This window comes from Bos grunniens, chromosome 3, assembly GCF_055505025.1.
Source record: "Bos grunniens cultivar Pamir isolate PY7600 chromosome 3, Bosgru_T2T1.0, whole genome shotgun sequence".
NCBI classification, from domain to species: Eukaryota; Metazoa; Chordata; class Mammalia; order Artiodactyla; family Bovidae; genus Bos; species Bos grunniens.
Genome location: NC_141167.1, coordinates 95,146,047 through 95,170,078, shown reverse-complemented (window position 1 = coordinate 95,170,078; position 24,032 = coordinate 95,146,047). Strand labels below are relative to the sequence as shown.

Genomic DNA, 24,032 nt, shown 5'->3' with positions numbered 1-24,032 from the left:
AGTCGTTGAATAGGCTAGCCTGGGCACGTTTTCACAGTAATGTCAGGGGTCCAAAAGGACTAGGAGAAACACATCAGTACTTTGGAAAGCTTCTGCTTGCATCATGACTGCTAACATCCTCAGATCAAAGCAAGTCACATGGCCAAGTCCAAAAGCAAGAGATGGGTTAATAGACTCCATCTCTTGAGTGAAGGAAACAGCAAAGTGGCAAAGCAAAAGAAGTGGAAGGGAACTGGGGCCACCTATGCAATCAATCTGCTACATGCACTGAAGAGAGAATTATGTTAGAAATAAGCACTGACCACAGAGACAATCATTGCCAATAATGTAGAGGACCCTGTATTCCTGAAATACACACAACCAAGTAGTGAAGTGAAAGTCGGTCAGTCGTGTCTGATTCTTTGAAATCCCATGGACGAATTCTCCAGGCTAGAATACTGAAGTGGGTAACCTTTCCCTTCCCCAGGGGATCTTCCCAACCCAGGGATTGAACCCAGGTCTTCCACATTGCAGGCAGATTCTTTACCAGCTGAGCCACAAGGGAAGCCCAAGAATACTGGAGTGGGTGGCCTTTCCCTTCTCCAGTGGATCTTCCCTACCCAGGAATCGAACCGGGGTCTCCCGCATTGCAGGCAGATTCTTTACCAACTGAGCTATGAGGGAAGCCCAACTAAGTAATGCTATAGCAATTTTTCACTCCTGGCTGTTGCCAATTTTTTTTTTCTTTCCATGTTAGCGGCTCTGGTTTCTGCCAGAATTTAACATTGACAGGGTGATGCTGCTTCTTTTCTGGAAGGAAAAAAGCAGCTTTATGTTATTAAGGGGAAAAGAAAAAATGAGAAGAAAGAAAAAATAGAACCAGCGAGAGAGACAGTTATTCTATTACCTTGGGAATCACTGTAGTGCATGGCAACGGTATCAGTTGAAAGGAGTGTAAAAATGGAATTCCCAATTCAGATGGAGGGACAGGGCCAGTGATAGTCAAAGCAACACAACGATGTACTAAAGGAAAAAGTATTTTCGTAAGTTCCTAGAAGATTAATGAGAAGTGATGTATTTTTTTTCAGGTTTGACATGTTCAAATATTAATTTCACAAAATGACAAAAATTGCAAGTATCACGGATTCCTAGCCTAAGCATTCAGACCTAAGAAATATTTAAATGCAGACCTTTTACACGTCAAGTTCTGTGTGAGGCATTTTCACCTATGCAGTGTTACACAATAGCTCACATCATTAATCCCATTTTATAGATGAGAAAACTGAGGCTCAGAGGGATCCATTAACTTGGCTAAGGTTGTACGGCTAGGAATGGGTGCATTCTATGGCTGCCTTCTCACTTTTGGCTCAGTGCCCTTTCTGTTATACTTTCTAGCTTGCCATTCACGATTTTCAGAAGGCGGAGTATGTGGGACAGTCAGTGACAGGAGGACAGAAAAGAAGATCCTGAAGGGGTGAGCAGAAAGCTGATCAGAATTTTGCCCCTTTCCCTACTTGAGCTCCTGCAATTTAGGTCAGTGATTGCTACCCGCATGGGTGTCGGTCTTACCCAGGTACAGGAAGCCCCGGGTTCTGAGGCTTGCTCCTCCAGGCATGGAGCACCACTGTGAACTCAGTCAATCACACAATGGAAGAGACTGAGGCCTAGAGCAGACCAGGTACAGCTTGGGTCCTATGACAGAGAGCAACTCTCATGCCCTTTACTTCTCACCAGGCTCACTTCACCAGGAGCTGACAATTAGCTAACTGAGGCTGAGTTTTTCAAGGGGGGTGGCAACTCCTATCTGCGGGGAAAACCTGAAGTAGATTTCTGTGGGCAGAGGCAAAGGCCAGGGCACGAGAAGGGCATTTTCTAGCCACACAATCTAGGCAGTGTAGTTGATTCCTCTGAGCCTCAGTTTCCTCATCTGTAAAACGGGATTAGTTAATACCTATCACATATGGTGTTGGAGAAGACTCTTGAGAGTCCCTTGGACTGCAAGGAGATCCAACCAGTCCATTCTAAAGGAGATCAGCCCTGGGATTTCTTTGGAAGGAATGATGCTGAAGCTGAAACTCCAGTACTTTGGCCACCTCATGAGAAGAGTTGACTCACTGGAAAAGACTCTGATGCTGGGAGGGATTGGGGGCAGGAGGAGAAGGGGACGACAGAGGATGAGATGGCTGGATGGCATCACTGACTCGATGGACGTGAGTCTGAGTGAACTCCGGGAGTTGGTGATGGACAGGGAGGCCTAGCGTGCTGCGATTCATGGGGTCGCAAAGAGTCGGACATGACTGAGCGACTGAACTGAACTGATCACATAGTGACATGAGTTATTCTATAATACTGCATATGTAAAAGAAAGGGGGTGAAGGAGGAGATGGGGACTAGGAGCTGGTGGCAGCAGAGAAAGTGCAACAGATGGGATTCCCAGGCCATCTTGTGGTTTCAGATATACCCTTGGGAAGAGCTACTTCTTCAATTCCCTAACAGGGAGTAACTGACAATGAGTTCTGATTTTAAAACAAGAAGGGGGTGGGGGAGGAGTGCTCAAAATAGGCCCCAAAGGGAGGAAGAAAGGGGGAGAAGGGACAGGAAGTTTGCTTTACCTGGGCTTTAGGTACAGGTGTACCCCTGACACAGATGACCTTTCATGGTCTCCTTGGCCCATAAAGCAGCCCAGGTGCCTACTCCCTTACTAAATAGTCACCTTTTCACCATAGTTTCAAACTGCCTCCTCTTCCCTCCCCTCTTCAAATCTGTGAGTTTCCCCATATTTTGTATTCTGCTTGATTTCCTAACTAGCCAGCACTTGAGCTCACCGTGATCTGGGCTTGACTTCACCCAAACACCCAAGGTCACAGCCATGGACAGTGTTCAGCTCTCCCTTGACTCGGTCCTTCGGTGGCATGAGGTATGACCGGCCATTGGCATACCTGCTCGGAATTCTTTCCTTCCTTCTCTGATACCGTGGTCTTGCCGGGATTTTCCCTCCCCGCTTCGGAAGTTCCTTCCCAGTGACGCCCTTCTCAGGGTTCTGTCACCAGCCCTTTCTCCTCACGCTGCTTCCACATCTCATGCCCTGTCTGTATGCTGATAATCACTAATCTATCTCCGCCCCCAACTTCTCCCATAAGCTCCAGGCCAATTATCTAATTGCGCTGAGCATTTCCACCTGAAGGTCCTGCAGAAAACTCAAACTTGTGTCCAAAGCTAAAATCATTGTTTTCTCCTTCACTGGTACTGTTGTTCATAGTGGTTGAGTGCACCGACATCCTCCCAGACCCACGGCTGGCCTCCGCATTCCACATCTAGTTATACAGTCCTGTCAGTTCTTCCTAAAACCTTTAATGAATTCACTGTAGCTGCTGGTGTCACAACTGAGAGCAGTGATTTTTCACCTGGATTAATGCAGTCCAGTTCATCTTCCAGCCTGCCTGCACCCAGCCCCCGCTCTGCTAGAGTAATCTAAAATGCAAACATAGCCACATACTCTCCTGAATAAAGACTTTCAGGGGTTTCCCCATGGTCCAGTGGCTAAGAATCCGCCTTGCAGTGCATGGGACACAGGTTCGATCTCTGGTCTGGGAAGGTCCTACATGCCGCAGAGCAGCTAAGCTCATACGCCACAGTTACTGAAGCCCAAGCATCCCAGAGCCTGTGCTCCACAAGAAGAGAAGCCACGGCAATGAGAAGCCCACACAAAGGAACAAAGAGCGAGACCCTGTTCACCACAACTAGAGAAAGCCTGCATGCAGCAAGGGAGACCTGCCACAGCCAAAAAATAAAATAAATCTTGTGCCTCCCCCCTGCCAAACTTTTAGATGACCAAGTCCCAACTCCTTGACTGGATCTTCATGAGCTGGTGCTTGAGAACTCTCCCATCACCTCACCTTTCAGACACAGAACCACTGTGTTTCTTTGAATGGCTCTTACCATCCTCTCTAATTTTGCATATACTGTCCCCTCTGCTAAGAGCCCTCCCTACCTGATATATGCCTATTTATTTAAAAAATTTAAAATTTGGGTTTGCATCTCCTATGCAAAACCTTTCTTGACACCTTGGAAAATGTACCACTCCTTCCTCTATCTCTGTCATGAACTGTTATAATTTTACTTATTCCACATAATAAAATGAATGATTTACATGCCCATGCCCTCTCCTACAAGTCCATGAATTTCCTAAGGGCAGGAATCAGTTCTTACTCATCTTTCTATCTCTTCAAAAAATACTGAATGGCTAAAATAGACACTGTAGCCGGTGCAGTGATTTAGAACATGTACACGCTTTGGAGCCAGAAAGACCTAGGTTCAAATCTTGAGCAAATTAGTCTCCTTAAGCCTCAATTTCCTCATCTCTAACAATGGGGACAATAATGGGAGAAACTCCATTATCTGACACAATTAGAGCTATCAGTTGATCAATTAACAGAAATGTTAGGTAAAGATGAGAATTATCAAAAGACATTTATGTATCTTAAAAATTTTATTTTCACTTCAATCATATAGTATGTATTTGTTCAACAATCTCTTGACACAGGCCCAGGTCTATTATCTGGAGTCTCCTCTCTTTTTTGCATAAACTAAACCTATCTTCTCTTCTACAACTTTCAGGTTTGATTTCTTTAAAACAGAGTAAGAATTAACAACAACAAAAAAACCAACGTTTGTAAAGTCAATGGAGTATAGATCTTCCTATGCTTTTATGATTTATAAAAACATAAATCGTTTATAGTTGTATTGCCTGGACTTAAATTGACAGCACTAAAAAAAAAAAAAAAGCAATCTGCCTCTATCTAGTCTTTTCAGGGAATTCATCTTCCTTTCATCAACACATCTTTCTCTGGCACTCATATTTCATTGATTTACATATTGTTCAATGAAATTATATAATCAGAGTAACCAGTACTGGTGGCACAAATACACTGGCAAACAGAACAGAGAGGACTCAGGTGAGCATTACTCCCCACCCCTAGTGGAGCTGAGCCAACCAGGTGTACAAGCCCCAAGCAGTGAGTGTATTAATCATGTCATTTTAGTTCTGGTTTTTCATGCTTTGACATCCAGAGCCTTGCTGACCCCGGAGACACTGCTCCTCCCAGGACTAACCAGTTCCTAGAGAAAGGAAGTCATTCCAATCTGCCTGTGAGCATGCCTTCCATCAGCTGGTAAAGAATCTGCCTGCAATGCAGGAGACCCCGGTTCGATTCCTGGGTTGGGAAGATCCCTTGGAGAAGGGAACAGCTACTCACTCCAGTATTCTGGCCTGGAGAATTCCATGGACTGTAGAGTCCATGGGGTTGCAAAGAGTCGGACACGACTGATCAACTTTCATTTTTTCACTTTCACGCCTTCTGTGTGCAAACCCCTCCTCCACTGAGCTCTTACACTCAGGACCACTGTTCCCTGCTCAGATCACCCCAAGGCCAGGAACCAGATGTGCTGGGGGGAGAAGGGGAATAGCTGGAGTATTAAATTAGGCATATGCAGACCACGACCTATTGAACAAGGAGCACAAACCACCCACATCGGGTCAGCAAGTTGCTCCCTCAGCATCTGAACCCCCACCCAGAGGAAGTGAAACCCAGGGTCATTTTGATTGAAGGCACAATTTCAATACACTCACACAAAGAATGTTAAGTCATAAGATTTATTACTTACAGACCCCAGGAACCAGGGCTGGGGGCCCAGCGAGCCAGGGGAAGGGTAGTCCTGCGACGTCCAGGTGTCCAGTGAGCAGGAGATAGAGAGCAGGGTAACAAGCGCCCATTACTTATCAGGTGGCTGCGGTGGAGGCTGCAGGCTCAACTCAAAAGGGTTATTTTAAAAGGAGCCTGGGGAAAAGCAAAGTGGGGACTTGGGGCAGGAACCGTAAGCTCAGGTCCTTATCTATACGTTCAGGCTTTGGCTGTGAGCAGCACTATTATCCTGTAAAATCCTAGGCAGCAACTCAAAATAGCTGTTTTCTCATCACACCTGCTAACTAGGGACACTTGCTACGCCCCAGAATCCGCTGAAATTCTCCAAACTAGTCAATCCAAAGCCAGCTTACCCTGACTTGCCTGTTCCTTCCTGTGAAAACCAAAACAAGGGCTGCAGTCCATGCTTTTCTCTTGCTCCCTCTGCTGCCTGAGGGATGCTGGTGCTTCCCCGTGTGGCCCCTGGGGTGTGGCGTGACCCCTCCTCTTGGGATCTGTGAGTGAAACAAGCTATCTTCTCAATGGCTGGCCCTGGTTCACCAAAATAATAAAACCTGTGTTTTGAAGTGGTGTGCTACACACACTGGTCTGTGGGTAAGAGGACATGGGGTAGCTGTTAGCTCGAAGATCCAGTTACATGAAGAGCACATAAGAAATCTGCAGTGGTCACCTCGGGTGACCTGAGGCTCTTGCCCAGGTGCAAGTGCATGCGTATGCATGCTCGGTCAAGTCTGACTCCTTGAGGCAAGAGTACTGGAGTGGGGCGCCCTTTCCTCTTCCAGGGGATCTTCCCACCCCAGGCACTGAACTCAGGTCTCCTGCATCTCCTGCATTGGCAGGCAGATTCTTTACTGCTTGAACCACCTGGGAAGCCCTCGTGCCCTCGCCCAAGTGCACAGCACATCAAAGCATCCCAGTGTTGGTTAGCTATTGTCACAGTGGGAAGAGGTCCCTGCCCTCGGGCCACTTTCAGACAACCAGAGCATCTGTCAGAGGTTTCTCTTCTAACCTACAGAGGCAGATAAAGGCTCCCTGTGAGACCTGACAGAGAAGCAGGAGTTGGAACAGGTGGAAAGAGGTTTCTGGATGAGCCAACAGCAGCTGCCAAACCCTCTAGGAAAGGATATAAGTGGGAGGTTTTCTGCGCTGAGCACAATGCCTTGGCCACAGGAGTTACGTGAGCAAGTTTTTATTTTTCTTTTAATATAAACTGAGGCAGGTACAGGCTCAGCAAGAGGTGTGGGACTGCTGCAGACCAGCTCTGACTGTGTCAGTGTTTCGATGTGAGCAGAATCTTCCCTCTTCATGGAGAAGCATGCAGCATTGGGCCATTTCCCACAGGACAGCGTCACTGTGCATTCATAAACCTCTAGTCCCTTCTATGGCATTTCCCTGGTGGCTCAGTGGTAAAGAATTTGCCTGCCAATGCAGGAGATGTGGGTTCGATCCCTGGTCTGGGAAGATCTCCTGGAGAGGGAAATGGCAACCCACTCTAGTATTCTTGCCTGGGAAATCCCATGGACAGAGAAGCCTGGCGGGCTATATTCCATGGAGTCAAAAGAGTCAGACATGACTTGGCAGCTAAAAACAACAAGTCCCTTCCATATGTCTGGACTGGGGCCAAGCCCCAGGCGAGGTTAGTTAACCAGGACACAGACCCAGCCTCTGAACACCTCACAAGTGAGGTGGTCCCTGCCCGAGACACAAATAGGGAAGGCTGGCCGAGGCTGAGCAGCTGCTCCTGGGGCCAGCAGGGAGGTGGGAGCCCCAGCACTCTCTCCTATCCTGAACTCAGAAGCCAGCAGCCTGGGGAAAGGATTGTTTTTTCCTAATACAGGGGCTAACACCTTCTGGACCTGTTTGGCTCCAAGACTGGGTCATGAGTCAGAAAAGCTGTTCTGTTCCAGGCACGACATGGTCACAGAACTTGGGTGTGTTTCCTCATCCGCAGAGAGGAACAGCCTCTAACTTCTCTCTTTCCTGACAAGGGTCCTATAAGGTCGTGAGAATGCAGGGAGAGACCTAGAGACCATCCTCAGCAGGGGGCCCCAGCCCTCACCTATCTGCTTGGTGGAAATCTCACTATTAGTCCTGTTAAATCCATTTCTTCTTTTATCTTTGGTGAACATCTACAACATGTTCATGGGATTCCAAGAGATGAGAAGGTGCTCAAGTGGCAAGGGACTTCAGCCACAGTCCCTTATGCAGAGGAGATGAAAGGGTAACAGAGGCCAAGATCAAGTTCCTCACACAACTTCAGTTTAAATTAAACTTCCTTTAATGAAATAAAAAACAAACGGTGCATTGCATAATATTTTGTGGTCACAGTATAAAACAATACAATTAGTTCATATAACATTGGATATGGACAAAAATACACAAGACCCTTTCTTTTGTCTACGGAAAATTCGGCAGATCTGTATGTGCCACGCTAAAAAAGAAAGAAAGTCAACTTTTTTCTCCTAGTGATCTGCACACAATAATTATCACTGAGAATTTGGTCAAACAGCGGAGGAGAACTTACCCAAATCCCAGTTCCCTTCTTCCTCTGTTGTCATCGGTGAAGGTTAAAAAAAAAAAAAGGGTTTTCTGAAAGTAGCAAGTTGTGTAGTATTGCTTATTATTCCTGCTAAAGAGGCTCAGTCTTTGGCTCACAGATGTCAGTGACAAAATCATGGCTGCAGGCAGTCTGCAAAGCAAGAAGCAAGAGCCACCAGGGAAAACAGACAAGGATCTGGGCAGGAGAAGCCACTTTGACCAGGATCTTAGGGAAAGCCACATAGATAGGAGAGGAGAAAAGACACAAATAAATACGTTTCTAAATTAAGATTTTAAATCCAGTTGGTGAGTCAGAGTTCCACTGTCCCATGAAAAATCTGAAAAGTTGTTAAAAAGTCAGAGCTGGCATTTTCTTTTTTTTAAAAAAGTGAAAAGTGTATGTAAACATTATAAAGTAAACAATGGAAAGTACTTCTCAGGCGTTTATCTGAATATAGCTTAGGCTCTTTCTGGGGATATTTTTACGATTAGAAGAAAAAAAACAAAGTCAAACTTTCTATCAAGGTTCTCTGTGTTAAGCAGTGCACTTTCATCCGTGTCAGTCGTGGCTGGGTCCTTGCCTTCATGCCAGCGCTTCTGCGGTAACCTTTTCCAGAAGAGCACTCAGCAGGGGGCCCCATTTGGTATAACAAGAGTACATCTCACACTCTGACCAGGACGCACGTTCCAGCATGTTCACGTCCCTGGAAGGAAGGCGGTCCTTGGTACCATGCCCTGTGACTTCTCCCTACTTTGTACCGGCCCAGTGGATGGAGGGCGGGGCTCGGGGCATGGTAGATGCCGTAGAAGCCCCAGCCTTGAACTGCAACAGCAGTCCGAAAGGAGAAGGTAGAGTGTGTGAGCACGTGCCACCTTCACTGCCACCGGCTGTCTGCTGCGTCCACGTTTTTATACACACCTGGGGCCCCCGGGTCACATCCAAAGCCAAGTATCCTTTCCTCCTTCCAAGGGCCTGTACTACAACAATCCTAAACTTTCTTTTAGGAGGCTGATCACTGTGAGGGCTCAAAGGGCACTGGCTGTTCTGAACGCAGCACCTGGGTCTATTTCCTGTTTGCACAATCACCTGTGACTCACCTCCTCTGAGACGGCACAGTTGGGAAATGGCATGTAGGAAATACCCAAATCTAGCGCTATCGCAGCCTCTTCCCCTGGCTATTCGTGCTCTGGGAGAGCGGGCCTGCGGTACGTCTTCCCGCCACAGATGCTAGGCCCGGAATCCCTCTGTTCTGCTACCGTTAGTACAGAATCTAGTTTCAATCATATGAGGGGGCCCCTGGGTGGGCAAAACCAAAAGGAAAAATTTGGTGGCAATCTGCTGTCTGGGGGGTGACTTGGTCATATGTGCCAAACGAATTGTGGGCAACAGAGGAGGGAAGTAGAAGGGAAGATGGTGAGCTGGGAGCAGTCTAGCTCGTCTGGCCCATTGTGACAGAGAGCCGCACGTGAATGGCCATCATTTTGTATTACTTTATTGCTCAAAACAAACGAATCTTTTTTTTCCCTTTTGGAAGACAAAGTAGTATTAGGTCCTTCAGGGTAAAAGCAGGCAGAATGCAATGTGGGGATTGAGTCACCAGTGAGCCTCAGGAAACCCCACTGGGATGCTTCTGAAAGGCCAGCGCTGTGTGGGGGCAAGACACAAATCTTTTTGGGACTGCTGTCCTACTCCTGGTACGAGTGATCGGGCAAAGCGGACCACTCTCAGATCTACTTTGTAGGCTGTTCACACAGCAATAAATTGCTGGGTTTCCTTTGTGTTCCTAATAGGAAAGCAAACACACCACAAAGTATACCCTTTCTCACTAACCCCCTGCAGGGGATTTTTTAAAAGACTTGAAGGACTGACAAGGTGACAGAAAATGCATGGTTCTTCTGGGTAATTTCTGATTCTGTGAAGTCAGTCTTGCAAGCAGCAATTCGACTTCACATTAAAGAGCCCAAGTGGCTCGTGAAGGACATGGGGTGTCAGTGGTTCCCCCTGAAGACCCACAAGGCTTTAGCCTCTAACAAAGGGCAGGACAGGGAAGAGAGGTGGCTCCGTCCGCCTGACACACCCCTGCACCACTGACCCTCTGGCACAAACTGCAGAAATCGAACTTCCAGGATATCCCCCTTCTGCAATCTCTGGGGCCCCCTGAGGCATGGTAGCCTCGGAACTGTGGGAGTGACTGTCTGTTCCTTTCCTTGTCTCCGACCTCTTCCTTGCAGGGCTTCTCACTGCCCTGGACAGAGGGGGCTGTGCATTTTTCTTCATACTCATTCTTAAGGCTAAGGTGGCAAGATAAGGTGCTTGGTGGAGAGCCAAATTCTCAATTCCAGGGCCATTTCAGCACTCGCACATAAAGCAAATACGAAAGAAGTGGAAAGGGGCAGAGAAGCAGAAAACCAAAACCAAAATGCATTTGGGCTTGATAGGAAGTTACGGACTGCAGGTTTAGATTTTAAATGTAGCCTAAACCCCCTGGAAAATAGGGGGTGGGGAGGGTAGTAAAAGCCACACATTAGCCTTCAGCACTGGTCTGTGTTGTCCCTCGGCCGGGGTAGAGGGTCGCCTTTAGCAGCTCTCTCAGTACATCTTCCTCTGACTCGGAAGACGTACGGATCTCACCCGAGACAAAGAACTCTGAACGCCTTCACCCCTTTCTCACTGCAACCCCTCAAAACAAAAGGTAGAAACACACACAAGTCAGAGATCTATAAGCCAGTAGGAGAAAAAAATTAGAGGTTAACCATTAAAAAGCCGCCGTCAGGAAAACACACACTCGATTGTTCCATCAAAAAGTGCCGTGGGAAGAAGAGCCGTGTGCTGGTAAACATGTCTGCGCTCAGGACTTGACATGCAGAAAAGAGAGAGCGCCGAGTCCCACCTGAGATTAGAGAGGACTGGTTTTTAGTGTAACACACTTCGCGTTAAAAGATTGCTGTCCTCATCTCGCCCAAACCGCTCCTCGACCGTCCCTCGGTCTCGGCCTTTCTGGCACCAATTAGTCCATCTCCATGGACATGAGCCGGCGGCGCTCTCGCCGGGTCTCCTGGACTTCCTTCTTACAGCACCAGTGGGAGCTGCAGTACCCGATGAGGCAGGACAGGAGCCCGATGACAGTGGACAGGCCGATGCCAATCAGCAGCGGGTACTTGAAGGCGTTCAGCACTGGGAGGGAGAGATCAGAGGGATAGAAATCATGATGCAAGTTGCAGGGTGTAGGGGGTGTTGCGGGGGTGGGGAAAGCTCAGGGAAGACCATCGCCTCCCCCCTCCACTACCCCGGGTCTCCCCCAGGAGTCTGACCTCACAGGTCTTGCACCTAGCACAGGGCTTGAAACAAGAGCAGCTCAGCCATAGGTGTCCAAAAATGAGCAAATATATCCCCACCCAATTCCATAGCAGGCAGGGTGATGGTGGGGGGAACCCAGAAAAAAAAAAGATTTCCTTCAATATCTTTGAATGTCAACTTGCTTTTTAGGGTTTTGGCAGGAGATTGATTTTTAAAAGTCAGTATAAGGGCACCACACATTCAGCAGCAGATGCATCCTTAAAAAAAAAACCTACATAAATCAATTCTATGCATCAGATAACTGAAGTGTACTAGGGGAGCTATTTTAAGTAACACTATAGTAAATTATCTAGCAAAGTGAATAATCACTCCCTGCTTGTTCAGTAAATCTGGATTTTCATATGGAATGACTTCAAGCAAGACATTTCTAAGAGGCAAATATGGTATCACTGACTAAGTTGCAGGAACACATACAGTTCAGATCCTGCACCTACAAAGTCCCCGTCCCCCGAATTACCAGCAAACCTTGGGTGGAGGCTGGCACCATGGTTGTTTGCCCGACATTTAGCACAACAGCCCCATGAGAGATTATCATCCCATTTAACAAGAGAGGACACACAGGATTAGAAAGACTAAGTCATCTGTGGAAGAGCTGGGGCTCCAATTCCAGTCCCCACCAAACTGACACATCGTCAGGGAAACGCAATCGAAGGCTCCTACTTAATCCTTCCAGGCACCTGGACTTGAATTCTGTCTGTGAGTTTTTTCAATTCACACTTACTCTGACACTTTCTGCAGAGAAGACAAGTTTTCCGTTAACCAAGGAAAATGTGTCCCCCACTCCAGGAGGCTAGAGAGCAGAAGGGTGGGGAGGGGGCCCCCTGACCACTTAGTTAGGCTGACTGGTCGTCAATGTGAGCCAACAAGATGGGGAGCTCCCCCTCCCATCTCAGGGTTCTGTGAAGAACCCTCCCTGTGGGAGTGAATGGGAGGAGCCCCCTTTCACCAAAGGTAGGACCAGTAAGGAGCTTTCCCAGATGGCTCAGTGGGTAAAGAATCCACTTGCAATGCAGGAGACAAGGAGACTGGGGGTTCGATCCCTGGGTCAGGAAGATCCCCCAGAGGAGGAAATAGTACCCCACTCCAGTATTCTTGCCTGAAAAAGCCCAAGGACAGAGAAGCCTGGTGTGCTGCAGTACATGGGTTCTCAAAGAGTCAGACACGACTGAGCGACTAGCACAGCACAGGACCAGTAGAAGGGTAAAAGGGGCAGGAACTCACTCACAGCCCCTCCAAGAGACCTTGACCCACTCTCTCGATGCTGTTCTCTGCCTCTGCCTGGCAGAATCCGTGCCAACCCTAGCATACAACAAAGCGACTATGTCTAGAATTTACAGAATGCATTGAAAATCTGTCCAGTAAGTTTAAAAAATCATTTCCCAGTGGTGCCTCCAGCACACCCGGTACCTAAGCTGGGAAAACAGCAAGGGCTGAGTGTGCTCTTTCTGGGTACACGCCTGAGCCAGGCTAGAGAGAAAGCAGGCACATTCCTCAAGGGTGAGAACCTGGATCCCATCAGCGGTGGCAAAGCACGCGGAGAAGCCATTCCCCAAACACTGAGAAGGTTATTTGTGTGTCATTCTTACCATCCATCTTCACAGTTATAAAGATGGGCTTGGACTGGATCTCTGCCTCCTTCTGCCAGGAACCTGTGGGTGACTTCACCCACGGAGTCACGGAGCAGTAGTAGTTGCCAAAGTCCTGGTCCTCGGAGCCATGCACTTGCAGCAAGAATTCCAGCATGCTCATGCGCTCCAGGCTGAGGCTGCTCTTCCAGTCCCTCTGGGCCGTGTTCACAATCCCCTTCCGATCCAGTGACGACAGGAGGACGGGAGCCTTGTCCAGGCCAAAAGAGTGCACGGCAAACCAGGACACGTCAAAGGCCATGTCGTCTACGGATGACCAAGCCAAAACCCTGGGATCAGTGGCACAGGCAGAAGAAGTTCCATGTATGGATAACACACCTCAGGTGACGTTAGTGGTAAAGAACCCGCCTGCCTAATGCAGGAGACATAAGAGACTCGGGTTTGATCCCTGGGTTGGGAAGATCCCCTGGAGAAGGACACGTCAACCCACTCCAGTATTCTTGCCTGGACAATCCCATGGACAGAAGAGCCTGGCAGGCTACGCTCCACAGTGTTGTAAACAGTCGGACACAACTGAAGTGACTTAGCACACGTGCAGCCTGACTGGGGGCCAGCACGGCTCTGGGGACCTTAGGTGTCCCCGAATCCTCTCAACAACCATACATGAAGGTGCGGTCACATTTTCTAATCTCTGGAGGGACCCATTAACCTTGTTTGAGATCACACAGCCGGGAGGTTGCAAAGCATGTGGCTTAACCCAGGAGTTCAACTGCAGAATCCACCCTTTTAACCAGGCCACTGCCACCACCCAGCTGAAGGAGCACAGCCCCAAAATGTCTCCTCTACAGAACTTGGGATGGAAAGCTTGTGTGTGGTGACATAGAATGCTCTCTCCTCCAAAGAAAGCAAGGCCCTTCAGCATTTCAGGCAGAAGAACCCAAGACTGGAAGGTCACTAGTCGTAAGCGACAATACGGACATAAAGTGAATTGTTCAAAGACTCTGTATGATTTCAGTATCTTTAGATCATGAAATTTTTGCACCTTGTTTTATGTCCCTGGATATGTTCCAGTGTCTCCTAGTTTATAGTCTATGGGAACTTGAGTAGAATTTGTATTCTAGTGTTGTGTGAAAATTGTATAAATCTTATTTATGTTGAATTGGCTCAAAAAAAAAAAGATACAAGCTTTCAGTTATAAGAAAATAAATACTAGTGATGTAGTATACACATGATGACGATAGTTAACACTGCTCCGTGATGTATATGAACACTAAGAGAATAAATTCTAAGAGTTTTCATTACAGGGGAAAAAAACACTTTTTTGTATCTATGTGAGATGATGGATGTCCACTAAACTTATTGTGATAATCATTTCATGATGTATATAAGTGAAATCATTATGCTGTGTACCTTAAACCTGTACAGGGATGTATGTCAATTTTATCTTAATAAAACTGGAGGGAAAAACGGAAAAAAAATAATAAAATGAATCGTACAAAATGGAGAGTTGTAAACAGTTTAGATTTTTATCGTTCACTGTGATTTTTTTTCCCCCCTGAAGTGCTTAAGTTCAAAACAAGAGGAAAAAAATGTCAAGCTGAGAAAATTGAACACGGTTTAACAGTCCCAGTGAGTAATGCTGTGGAATCGTAAAGTACTCTGCAAAATTAAGGTTCTAACAGCCTCAAATAAATTAATGTGGGCACAAGAGTAAGATGACTTTGGCACAAGTGGTAATTCTCATCGAACGTGGAAATAAGACTGCACATCCTAAGCCTCTGACCTCTTCTTCTAACAGTTACCAAGTGACACCAGCTGCGTCAGGTCCGAGAGTCACCCAGCAGGCAAGAAAGCGGGCCACAAACACTGCTTTATCTTAAATTCACTTGACAAGACTTTCTATACAAATGTTAAATGACACAATTTTTATTAAACAAAAAGTAATATCCATTTGGTAAAAATACACTAATAACCTCAAAAAGCACATTATAAGGCAAATAAATCATATTCAGATGCTTACACAGAGAAAAAGAATGTAAGCAAAATTAAAAGCAAGAATTTTTTTCTTTTTTGTGGGAGGCCACATCTCTCAGCTTGTGGGATATGAGTTCCCTAACCAGGGATAGAACCCTGCAGTGGTTAAGCATGGAGTCCTCACCACTGGACCACCAAGGGATTCCCCTAAAGTGAGAATTTCTACAAAATTGTTCAAATGATAATTCCTTTTCAACTCACAATAAAAATGTTAAGTGCCCAGTTGCTTTAGTCATGTCCGACTCAGCGATCCCGTGGATTGTAGCCTGCCAGGCTCCTCTGTCCATGGGATTCTCCAGGCAAGAATATTGTTAATGGCCACAGGCAAATCTCAACTCTACATGTGATGTCAGCTCTCTACTCTGAGGCACCAAAACATCATTTTTTTCCTTCCCATCAATCCACCAAGGCATTTGAGCAAAACCTTTGATTGTTCCCAGCATGCAGGCCATCTCTTGCCAAATGACCCACTCCCGGAGGGCAGAGGGCGTGTGGTCAGTGTCCTCACATCCTGGCCAGTGCCTGGGCACAGCAGATCACTCCCAGGCCCTCAGTGAAAACCAGCTCAGCGCGGCTGTCACCTGCAGACGCTGGGTGTTACTGAAGGCAGAGAGTCACAGCTGTGTCCATATTACTTGTGCCCGGACTCTAACCCCTGTCCCGCTATGCCTTACAGTATGGTGGCCAGGCTGTAGAGTCAGGCTACTCGGGCTAGAATCCTAGCTCTCATCAGCTGTGTGACCTGGGTGAGTCACTTAAGTTCACAGTGACTCAGTTGCCTCCTCTCTAAAAGGAAATTACAATAGCACCCATGGTTAGTCAGCTGTATAAAATGCTTAAAATAGCACCAGGAATGTAGTAAGTGCACAGTAAAAGGTGGCCACCATGAACATCCTTATCTCCACAGTTCAACATACACACTCTGTACTAGGAGATGCTCTGACAGGAAGGGCACTGCCGTCTGCAGCAGATGCTCCTGGCACTCTGCTCTGACCAGCTGGAGCGCTGGGCCCCCAACTGCTCCAGGGGTCGGCTGCTAAGCTCTCACACCTGAACCTTCTCCAGAGGACTGTCCTTAGCTGACAGAAGCCACCTCCAGGAGAGCCACCCCTGGAGGTGAAGAAACGCTACCCCTCCCCAGCCATTCACTGTGGACCATGACCAACGACTGGGGAGGGTAGGTATAAAAGCCTTAGCTCAACAAGGTCACTCACACTCTATGGTATAATCCATGCTCTGTAGCAACCCATAGGGAGTTACACTTGTTCTGAATTCAGATCTTTGCCTGGCTTCTTTCCTAGTTCTACCTTGATTCCCTCAGTCCCTCATGGTTCCTCCTGAGGGCACATCTTCAATTAATCACTCGCTCGCTTGTCTCAGGCTTTGCTTCTAGGGAATCTGACTTAAGACCCCGCCTCTAAAGAGCTGTGATCCTCTCCACCCCTCCCGCTGCGGTGGCACTCAGCCCACTTGGGCCACATGTCCTTTCCAGAAGAGAATTCCTTCACAGCCCATAGGAAACATGAGGAAAAATGAAACCACAACTTGTGTTTAATTATTCAGAATCTTCTACCCATGTAGTCCAAGAGTGCAAAGTTCTGGAAAATTGTGATGTGTAAGATAACAGCTACCTATAGCTTTTGCAATTACATTGCAATTACCTATAGCTTTTGAAATTACATTGGAGGGAAAGACTTATGTTAAGGGCACAATTGGTGACCCATTAATTTATGAGAAAGACATTGAAATGTTACATTTTTGTATACTTATAAATGAGCTTAACATTTTTTTTAAATTTTTTATAAACAGAAGGATTGTGGGGGAGGGATAGTTAGGGAGGACATATAAACACTGTTATATTTTAAATGGATAACCAACAAGAACCTAGGTGGCTTGTGCTCAGTCATGTCCAACTCTTTGCAACCCCAAGGACTGTGGCCCACTAGCCTCCTTTGTTCATGGGATTCTCTAGGCAAGAATATTGCAATGGACCATCTATATAGTATAGGCAACACTGTTCAGTGTTATGTGGCAACCTGGAGAGAAGAGGAGTTTGGGAGAGAATGGATACATGTATACCTACGGCTGAGTCCCTTCACTGCTCACCTGACACTATCACAACATTGCTTGTTAATTGGTTATACACCAAAACGAAATAAAAAGTTTAAAAAACATTTTTTTTTATAAATAAACTTTAGAGGCAAAAATACTATTAAATCATTTCAACTTTTGCAAAGTACCTCCCTGCTCCCCCTTTCCTGGCAGCCTCCACAGGAGCGTTGGCTCCTTCCTGACCCCAGAGGACAGAGCTGACTGATCTTTGTTTTGGATGGTTTTTTTTTCCCTTTTCCTTTTCTTATGTTTTCCATAAACCCTTCTCCTTTTTTTTTTTTTTTTCCCTCTAAAGCTCAATCATATTTAGGTTCCTGACAAGAGTCAATTTTGGTATCAATCAACTTGTGCAGGGTTCAGTAAACTGTAGCCTGCAGGTCAAGCCAGCCCACCACCTGTTTTTGTAAATAAAGTTTCACTGGAACACAGCCAGGCCCATTTGTTTATTCTCTTTGGCTGCTTTCCCTCTACAACAGCAGAGTAGAGTAACTGCCTCAGAGATCATCTGGCCCACAGAGTCAAAAAAACTGAAAATACTCCCTACCTGGGTCCCTTACAGAGAGATTTGTTGACCCTGAGCTAGACACACGTGAACCTTCAGCTGGGGGCCATGCAGGAGTCAGACCTCAGCGGGTGGAGGCCCGGGCCTCTGCTCCTGTTGGTCACACAAGATCAACTACAGCCCACCCTCAGTTTACGGACAGCTTGCCCTTAACATAGAACGAAGACCTGCTTCATTTCCACCCCAGGGCCACATGTCCAGTGGTCTCCGCAAAGAACTCAGTGAGCTCTGCACAATTTGGCCTTTTCAAGGTGCTAATCTGTGTGAGGTCAAGGCTCTGCCTACGATGGAGAAGGCAGCACAAGACACCAGAGGTCAGAGCACGGGCGGCCCCTAGGCAGGGAGTCAGGGTCTCCACAGGCTCTGTAGGAGGCAGAGACACACCTGCATACATTTAATATTCTTTCAAACCCTGAGGATCTAAGTGAGAAGCACAGCACCTCATACTAAGGGGGCCAAGCAGGAAAGGTGTAAGGCTGCTGGCCCACAACTCTTGGGCATCCTGTTGGCCCTGCTAATATTTTCTGCAGAGAAAAGATTTACAAAGATTTCCTAAAAGTTTAAACTGCAATAGCATACTCTGGTTACTTGCCACTCATTTACTCTGATTTGTATTTCTCAAGTGTTAATCACTATCTGATACTACATATATGGTGATTTCTTTCTTGTCTGTTTAATAAACCAGGCTGCAAGCGCCATGAAAGAAGACGTAGAATATTTTGATCATGCCTCTCTATTCCCAGTATCTAGAACAGCATCTGTTTATAGGAGTTCAATAACTATTTGAAGGAATAAACGAAAGACAAAATGGAAGGGAGCTGGACTCTTCCAGTGGGTTGCAAACCAGCTTGAATTAGCCCCTGAAGTGGCCACCGGATCACCATGAGAACTTACATTCAAATGTCTAGCTGTGTTTTCAAACCATCTAACAGATAGTGGCATCCACTTTAACAAGTCCTCAGTAAATATCTACTGAATACAAAGGACCGAGCTAGGCACTTTGGGAATAAATAGCCAATCCAATCCCCGACCTTCACATTTGTAACACAGTAGGGATGATATGAGAAACACTTAGAAAAGCAGTATGAGGAAGGGGAAAGGATGGAGAGAGGTACCTGGATCCAAGGCTGCTCCTTCGACAGTGATGATGCAAAACAATTTAATGAGATCTCCCCGGATAACCGACGGCGTGTCCGAATGCACAGAGGCATTGAATATAGGACCTGGAAGAAAGTAACATCACTTCATGATCCTCTTTCACACTTTTGTTCAAACCCCATTCTTGGTGCACAAATGTACATCTAAATGTGGGCTCCCTTTCCTTGGAACTGGGCTAGAAATCCACTAAACAGGTTTTTAAGTCCACAAAATAGGTTTTTAAGGATGTTTTTCTTCTTTTCAGAGAGACATGAATTAAGCTACTTCCAACTGAGCTTCACCTTAAGATTCCAACCACTGTCTCATTTCAAGACCACCCCACCTCCCATCCTGGTACAGTCAGGGATGTTTCTGGCTCCACACAGTTCACTTCCAGGCCAGAGTGGCTCAGAGATCAGAGCACTTGGGACTAAGGCAGGGACGCTTTTGGTCCCAACAGACTGAGTAGCTTCATTGTGCTGGGTGCTGGCATCGGGCCCTGCTGTTACGAGGCTGACATCCAGTAGGGAGATGGGCAAGCCAACAATGATGATGTTGCTACAAGGTTCGGCTGAAGGCGATTTCACTCTGCTGGGGGAAACGGAGGCAGCTTGTAAATTCCTTTTAAATACCACCCAGATAGGACCTGTCCCTGCCTGCTTCACTGGAATTCTCCCTCAATACCCAGTTTACTTTTATAAATGACCCCCTTACTTCTCCCAAAGGCCAGAAGATGGATCTACACAAACCATGCTGACTCCTCACAGTATCACTGATTCACTGCTGTAAGTTGTAAGGTAATGAGCATACGTATGGACAAGAAAATATGAAGGGTAAAATAAAAATAATTTAGGGCTAGAAGTTAGTAATATTTACCACAGTCAGTTGGATGCATTTGGCTGTAGGGATAATTATCATTGGCTGTTTCATTACTAGGCACAAATAAATGACTTATATTAAAAAAAGGTATGCCTTGTATGGAAGAAATCTGTGGCTCCAATCCCCTCCTGAGGCAGAGAGAGGGGCTAGGTACTGCATTCTTTGGTTTTAACCCTTTGATAGCTTACTTTTTAGGTGAGATTATTAAGCAGCTTTAAGCTAATCTGATCCTAAGAGCTTAACAGTTACCATATCCCAATTCTAACATCTAGGAATAGGCAAGCCCGAAGATGATTCCAGAATACCAATGCTATGGGATTTCCCTTGCGTTTTCTTGAAAGCAAAGATAGATGGCCCTGGACACTGATTCTGAAATTCATTCAAAGCTAAGAATACAGATGTAGCTACCTTTACAATCAGATTATCAGGAAGGAAAAGGTACTTTTTAACATCCAAAAGAAATGACTGTGAGAAAGAGAGTAAAAGGTCATGTGAACCAATGAGGCAAAGAATTGAAAAGCCTATACTTTTATTTCAACATGAGTAGTAAGATGAATTCAACAGAGGGCTTTTCTAACACGGAGTTCATGAGTAATCTGTGTTTGCTGGGAGAAAGGTGAAGGATGGTTGTAGAACATGGAAACCTTGAGGCATCAGACAGCTCTGGTTGGTTCTGCTGAGCACTCAGATTGGGCCTAGGGGATGGAGAACCCAACAGAATGGCAGTTCCAAGACACAGGGAATGGGATGAAAGCGAACAGGACAAGGAAACTTTACCCACTTCTGGGCATCATGTCCCTCAAGTAACTGGGCTCTTGGCCACGGTTTGCTCAGGTCCTTACCACCCTGGATCTGCTCTGTTTATAGCAGTGAGGTGGGAAAGGATCAAGCCCGTTGTCTGAGTTGGCTCAGTGGTGATGACTGGGGGGACTTCATGCCATTTATGGTCATCTGTGAGGACAGGTTAGTAGCAACCATGGTGAGCAACGGGGACTACGTTTTTTTTCTCTGACTCGAAATTTCATGGTTAAAAATAGAACTATACTATGGGGCTTTCTTAAAGTGTTCCAGGCGCCTTCTCAGAGAACATGAGATAATAAAACACAAGGAGAGCCTCATGGTGGATTCCGGTTCCTCTTTACTTAATTAGAAACAGCTAAGAAATTTGGACATATTTTCTTTACCTTATTTGGACACATTTCCCTACCTAATTTGGACAAATTTCACTTTCTTTCCTTTACATTTCCAAAGAAACCCAACATGCCTTCTGGATCACACGTTACAGTTCTCGTTTCTCCTCGTGGCCGTGGGAACAACAGAGGATCTGTGCCATTCTCACCACACAGACGAGGACCAAGGAAAAGGCCTGCATTGTGAACTGGTCACAGCAGTGGATTTCCTTCGGACGAAATCAACAACTCACTGTTAATACGGGTCATTATCCCAGGCTTAGAAATATTTTTATTGTGGTCAATTTCTGGGTAATGCTGCTTTTGTGAGGGAATGTGTCTGGTTAACTTCACAGATGACAGATTATGGCACAGATAATCTAAGTGAACTTCTAGGGCCACTACATGTCCCCAGGTTCCTATCTGTAGAGTACACGGACCACTTAACTTTTAAACACAAACATTGACACAAACCATGCTCCAACTCTAGCCCCTAAGAAAAGGCTATAAAGGACAGTATTTCTGTGAAAGCCAAAACTGCAGACCATCTGCATGTCATCAGTAGGGAAGTGGTTAGCCAAATTCTAGCAGGTGTAGTCATTAAAGTTGGTATTTACCTATAATTTTTTATAACATGGAAAATGCTTATCTTATAATGTTAAAGTGGGGGAAAGCAGGTCATAAAATTGCATATACAGCCTGATTTCAAAGTCACGAAGAAAACATGTAAGGGAAAAATTCTAAGATAACAAATACCACTAATTAACAGTCTCTGGTAAGATGAAGGGTGATTGGGTGATTCTTCCTTGTATTTTATTATATTTTCAAACTTCTCCATTAAGAAGAAAAATGTTATTATTATTCTTTTAACATCAAATATTAAATATTTAACATCATCACATTTAAACCATATAACCACATTTAAACCCCTGATACTTTGAGTCAGAAGATGTCACAACTCAGTAAGGCCCCTTGGGGAACATGGTCCTTATACCAACAGGTAAGTGTGCTGAAAACAGAGGACAAAAAGGTGGGTACCAGGAAAGACCTCTCTGTTACATGTATTTTACTGTGTGCCGATGATTTTTAGGAAGTGAAAGCTCTTCAGCATCAAGTCAATATTCTCGTGGAGCTATGCAGGGCTACTGTAATGTGCTGGGTGTTAGATTTGATGCAGCTCCTCTTAATTAAACTGTGAGCCCATGACAACTCCCTGGATTCAATAAAGCAAAAACCTTAAGCAGTCTATTCAGCCTGTAAGCTACAGTGATTTTATCTGTTATGATGAGATTTAAAGAACTGAGTAATAGATTCAATACCCACTCCTCACCTAGAAATACATATAAAAGATTTTATGTCTCCCTTCTTTCTCATAATAGTTTTAAAGAAACATCAAATAACAAATGCAAAACAAAATGGAATAAAATCCTATAGACAATAAAAACAGATAATGCAAAGAACAAAACCCACATATTCATCTGAATCTCAATAGTCAGAGAGAAAGCATTTGATAACACCCAACACTAATTCGTAATAAAACATTCAACAGATTAGGGATGAAAGAAAACTTCCTCAACTCAATATTTGCTGTCTATGAAATACCCATAGCTAGCAAGATACTTAAGGGTAAAAGGTACTTAACAGGAAAAATTCCCTCAAGATCAGGAAATAGACAAGGATGTCCACTTGTTCCACTACTGTTCAACACTTTACTAGAGATTCTAGCCAGGACAATTAAGCAAGAAAAGTAATTAGAAGGCATTAAGGAAAACTGAATATAAGAAGTAAAACTACCTCTATTTGCAGATGATATGGTCCTATATTTAAAAAGCCTAAGCCACCAACAAAAACAACAACAAAAAACTATTAGGACTAATAAACAATTTCAGCAAGGTTGCAGGATATAAGACCAATTTATAAAAGTCAGTTCAGTTTCTATACACTCACAATAAATAACCTGAAAAGGAAATTAGGAAAGCAATTAATTTACAGTTGTATCAACAATAAAATACCTAGGACAAATTTAATGAAAGAAGTTCAACATTTGTATGCTGGAAACTACAAACACCACTGAAAATTTTTAAAAGACCCGAATAAATGGAAAGACATCTCATGTTTATGGATTAGAAAACCATATTGTTAAATGGTAATACTCTCCAAACTGATTTACAAATTTGGCACAATCCCTATCAAAGTCCCAGTTATCTGTAAAATGCAGCTATTAATGAGCTGATCCTAAAATTCATTTGGAAATGCAAGTGGCCCATAAAGCCAAAACAGTTTTGAAAAACAACAAAGTCAGAGAAGAGTCACACTTATTTCAAAACTTACTAGAAAGCTATAGTAATGAAACAATGAGATTCTGGTACAGGAAAAGATACAAGGATCAACAGAATAGAACTGAAAGTTCAGAAATAAATCCTTTTATTTATGGTTAAATTATTTTTGACAAGTGTACCAAAGTCAATGGGGGAAAGAATATAGACTTTTCAACAAATGGTGTCAGGACAACTAAGTATTCACATACAAAAGAATAAAGCAGAGTCCCAACTTCATACCGCAGACAAAAATTAACTCAAAATGGACCATAGCCCTGAATGTTTGAGCTAAAACCGTAAACTCTTAGAGGAAATCATAGGTGTAAATCCTCACAGCCATGGATTAGGCAATGGTTTCTTAGATATGACACCAAACCCACAAGCAACAAAAATAAACTATAGATAAATTGGACTTCATCAAAATTAAAAACCTGGGTGCTTCAAAGGACACAATTAAGAAAGTGAAAAGACTACATACAGAATAGATATTTTCAAATCACATATTTTGCTAAAGGACTTTTGTATTCAAACTACGAAAAGCTCCACTAGCCAACAATAAAAAAAAAAGTCAATGAAAAAAGGGTAAATGGTATGAAAAGACATCCCTCCAGAGAAGATACACATATGACCGAAAACTATTAATATCTGAAAAGATGCT

The 24,032-nt window shown here is 45.0% G+C and overlaps 1 protein-coding gene across 1 annotated transcript in view; it reads right to left on the bottom strand.

Moving 5' to 3' along the window:
* Positions 1-7,936: 7,936 nt before the first annotated feature.
* The window catches only part of PTGFRN (prostaglandin F2 receptor inhibitor), an 81,375-nt gene continuing 65,279 nt past the window's right edge, over positions 7,937-24,032 (bottom strand). The window contains exons 7-9 of the mRNA XM_086392070.1: positions 18,987-19,094; positions 13,164-13,469; positions 7,937-11,394 (exon numbers count right to left, since the gene is read on the bottom strand). Coding sequence (XP_086248196.1) covers positions 11,228-11,394; positions 13,164-13,469; positions 18,987-19,094 — 581 coding nt within the window. The 3' untranslated portion in view covers positions 7,937-11,227. The remainder of the gene's footprint in view (positions 11,395-13,163; positions 13,470-18,986; positions 19,095-24,032) is intronic.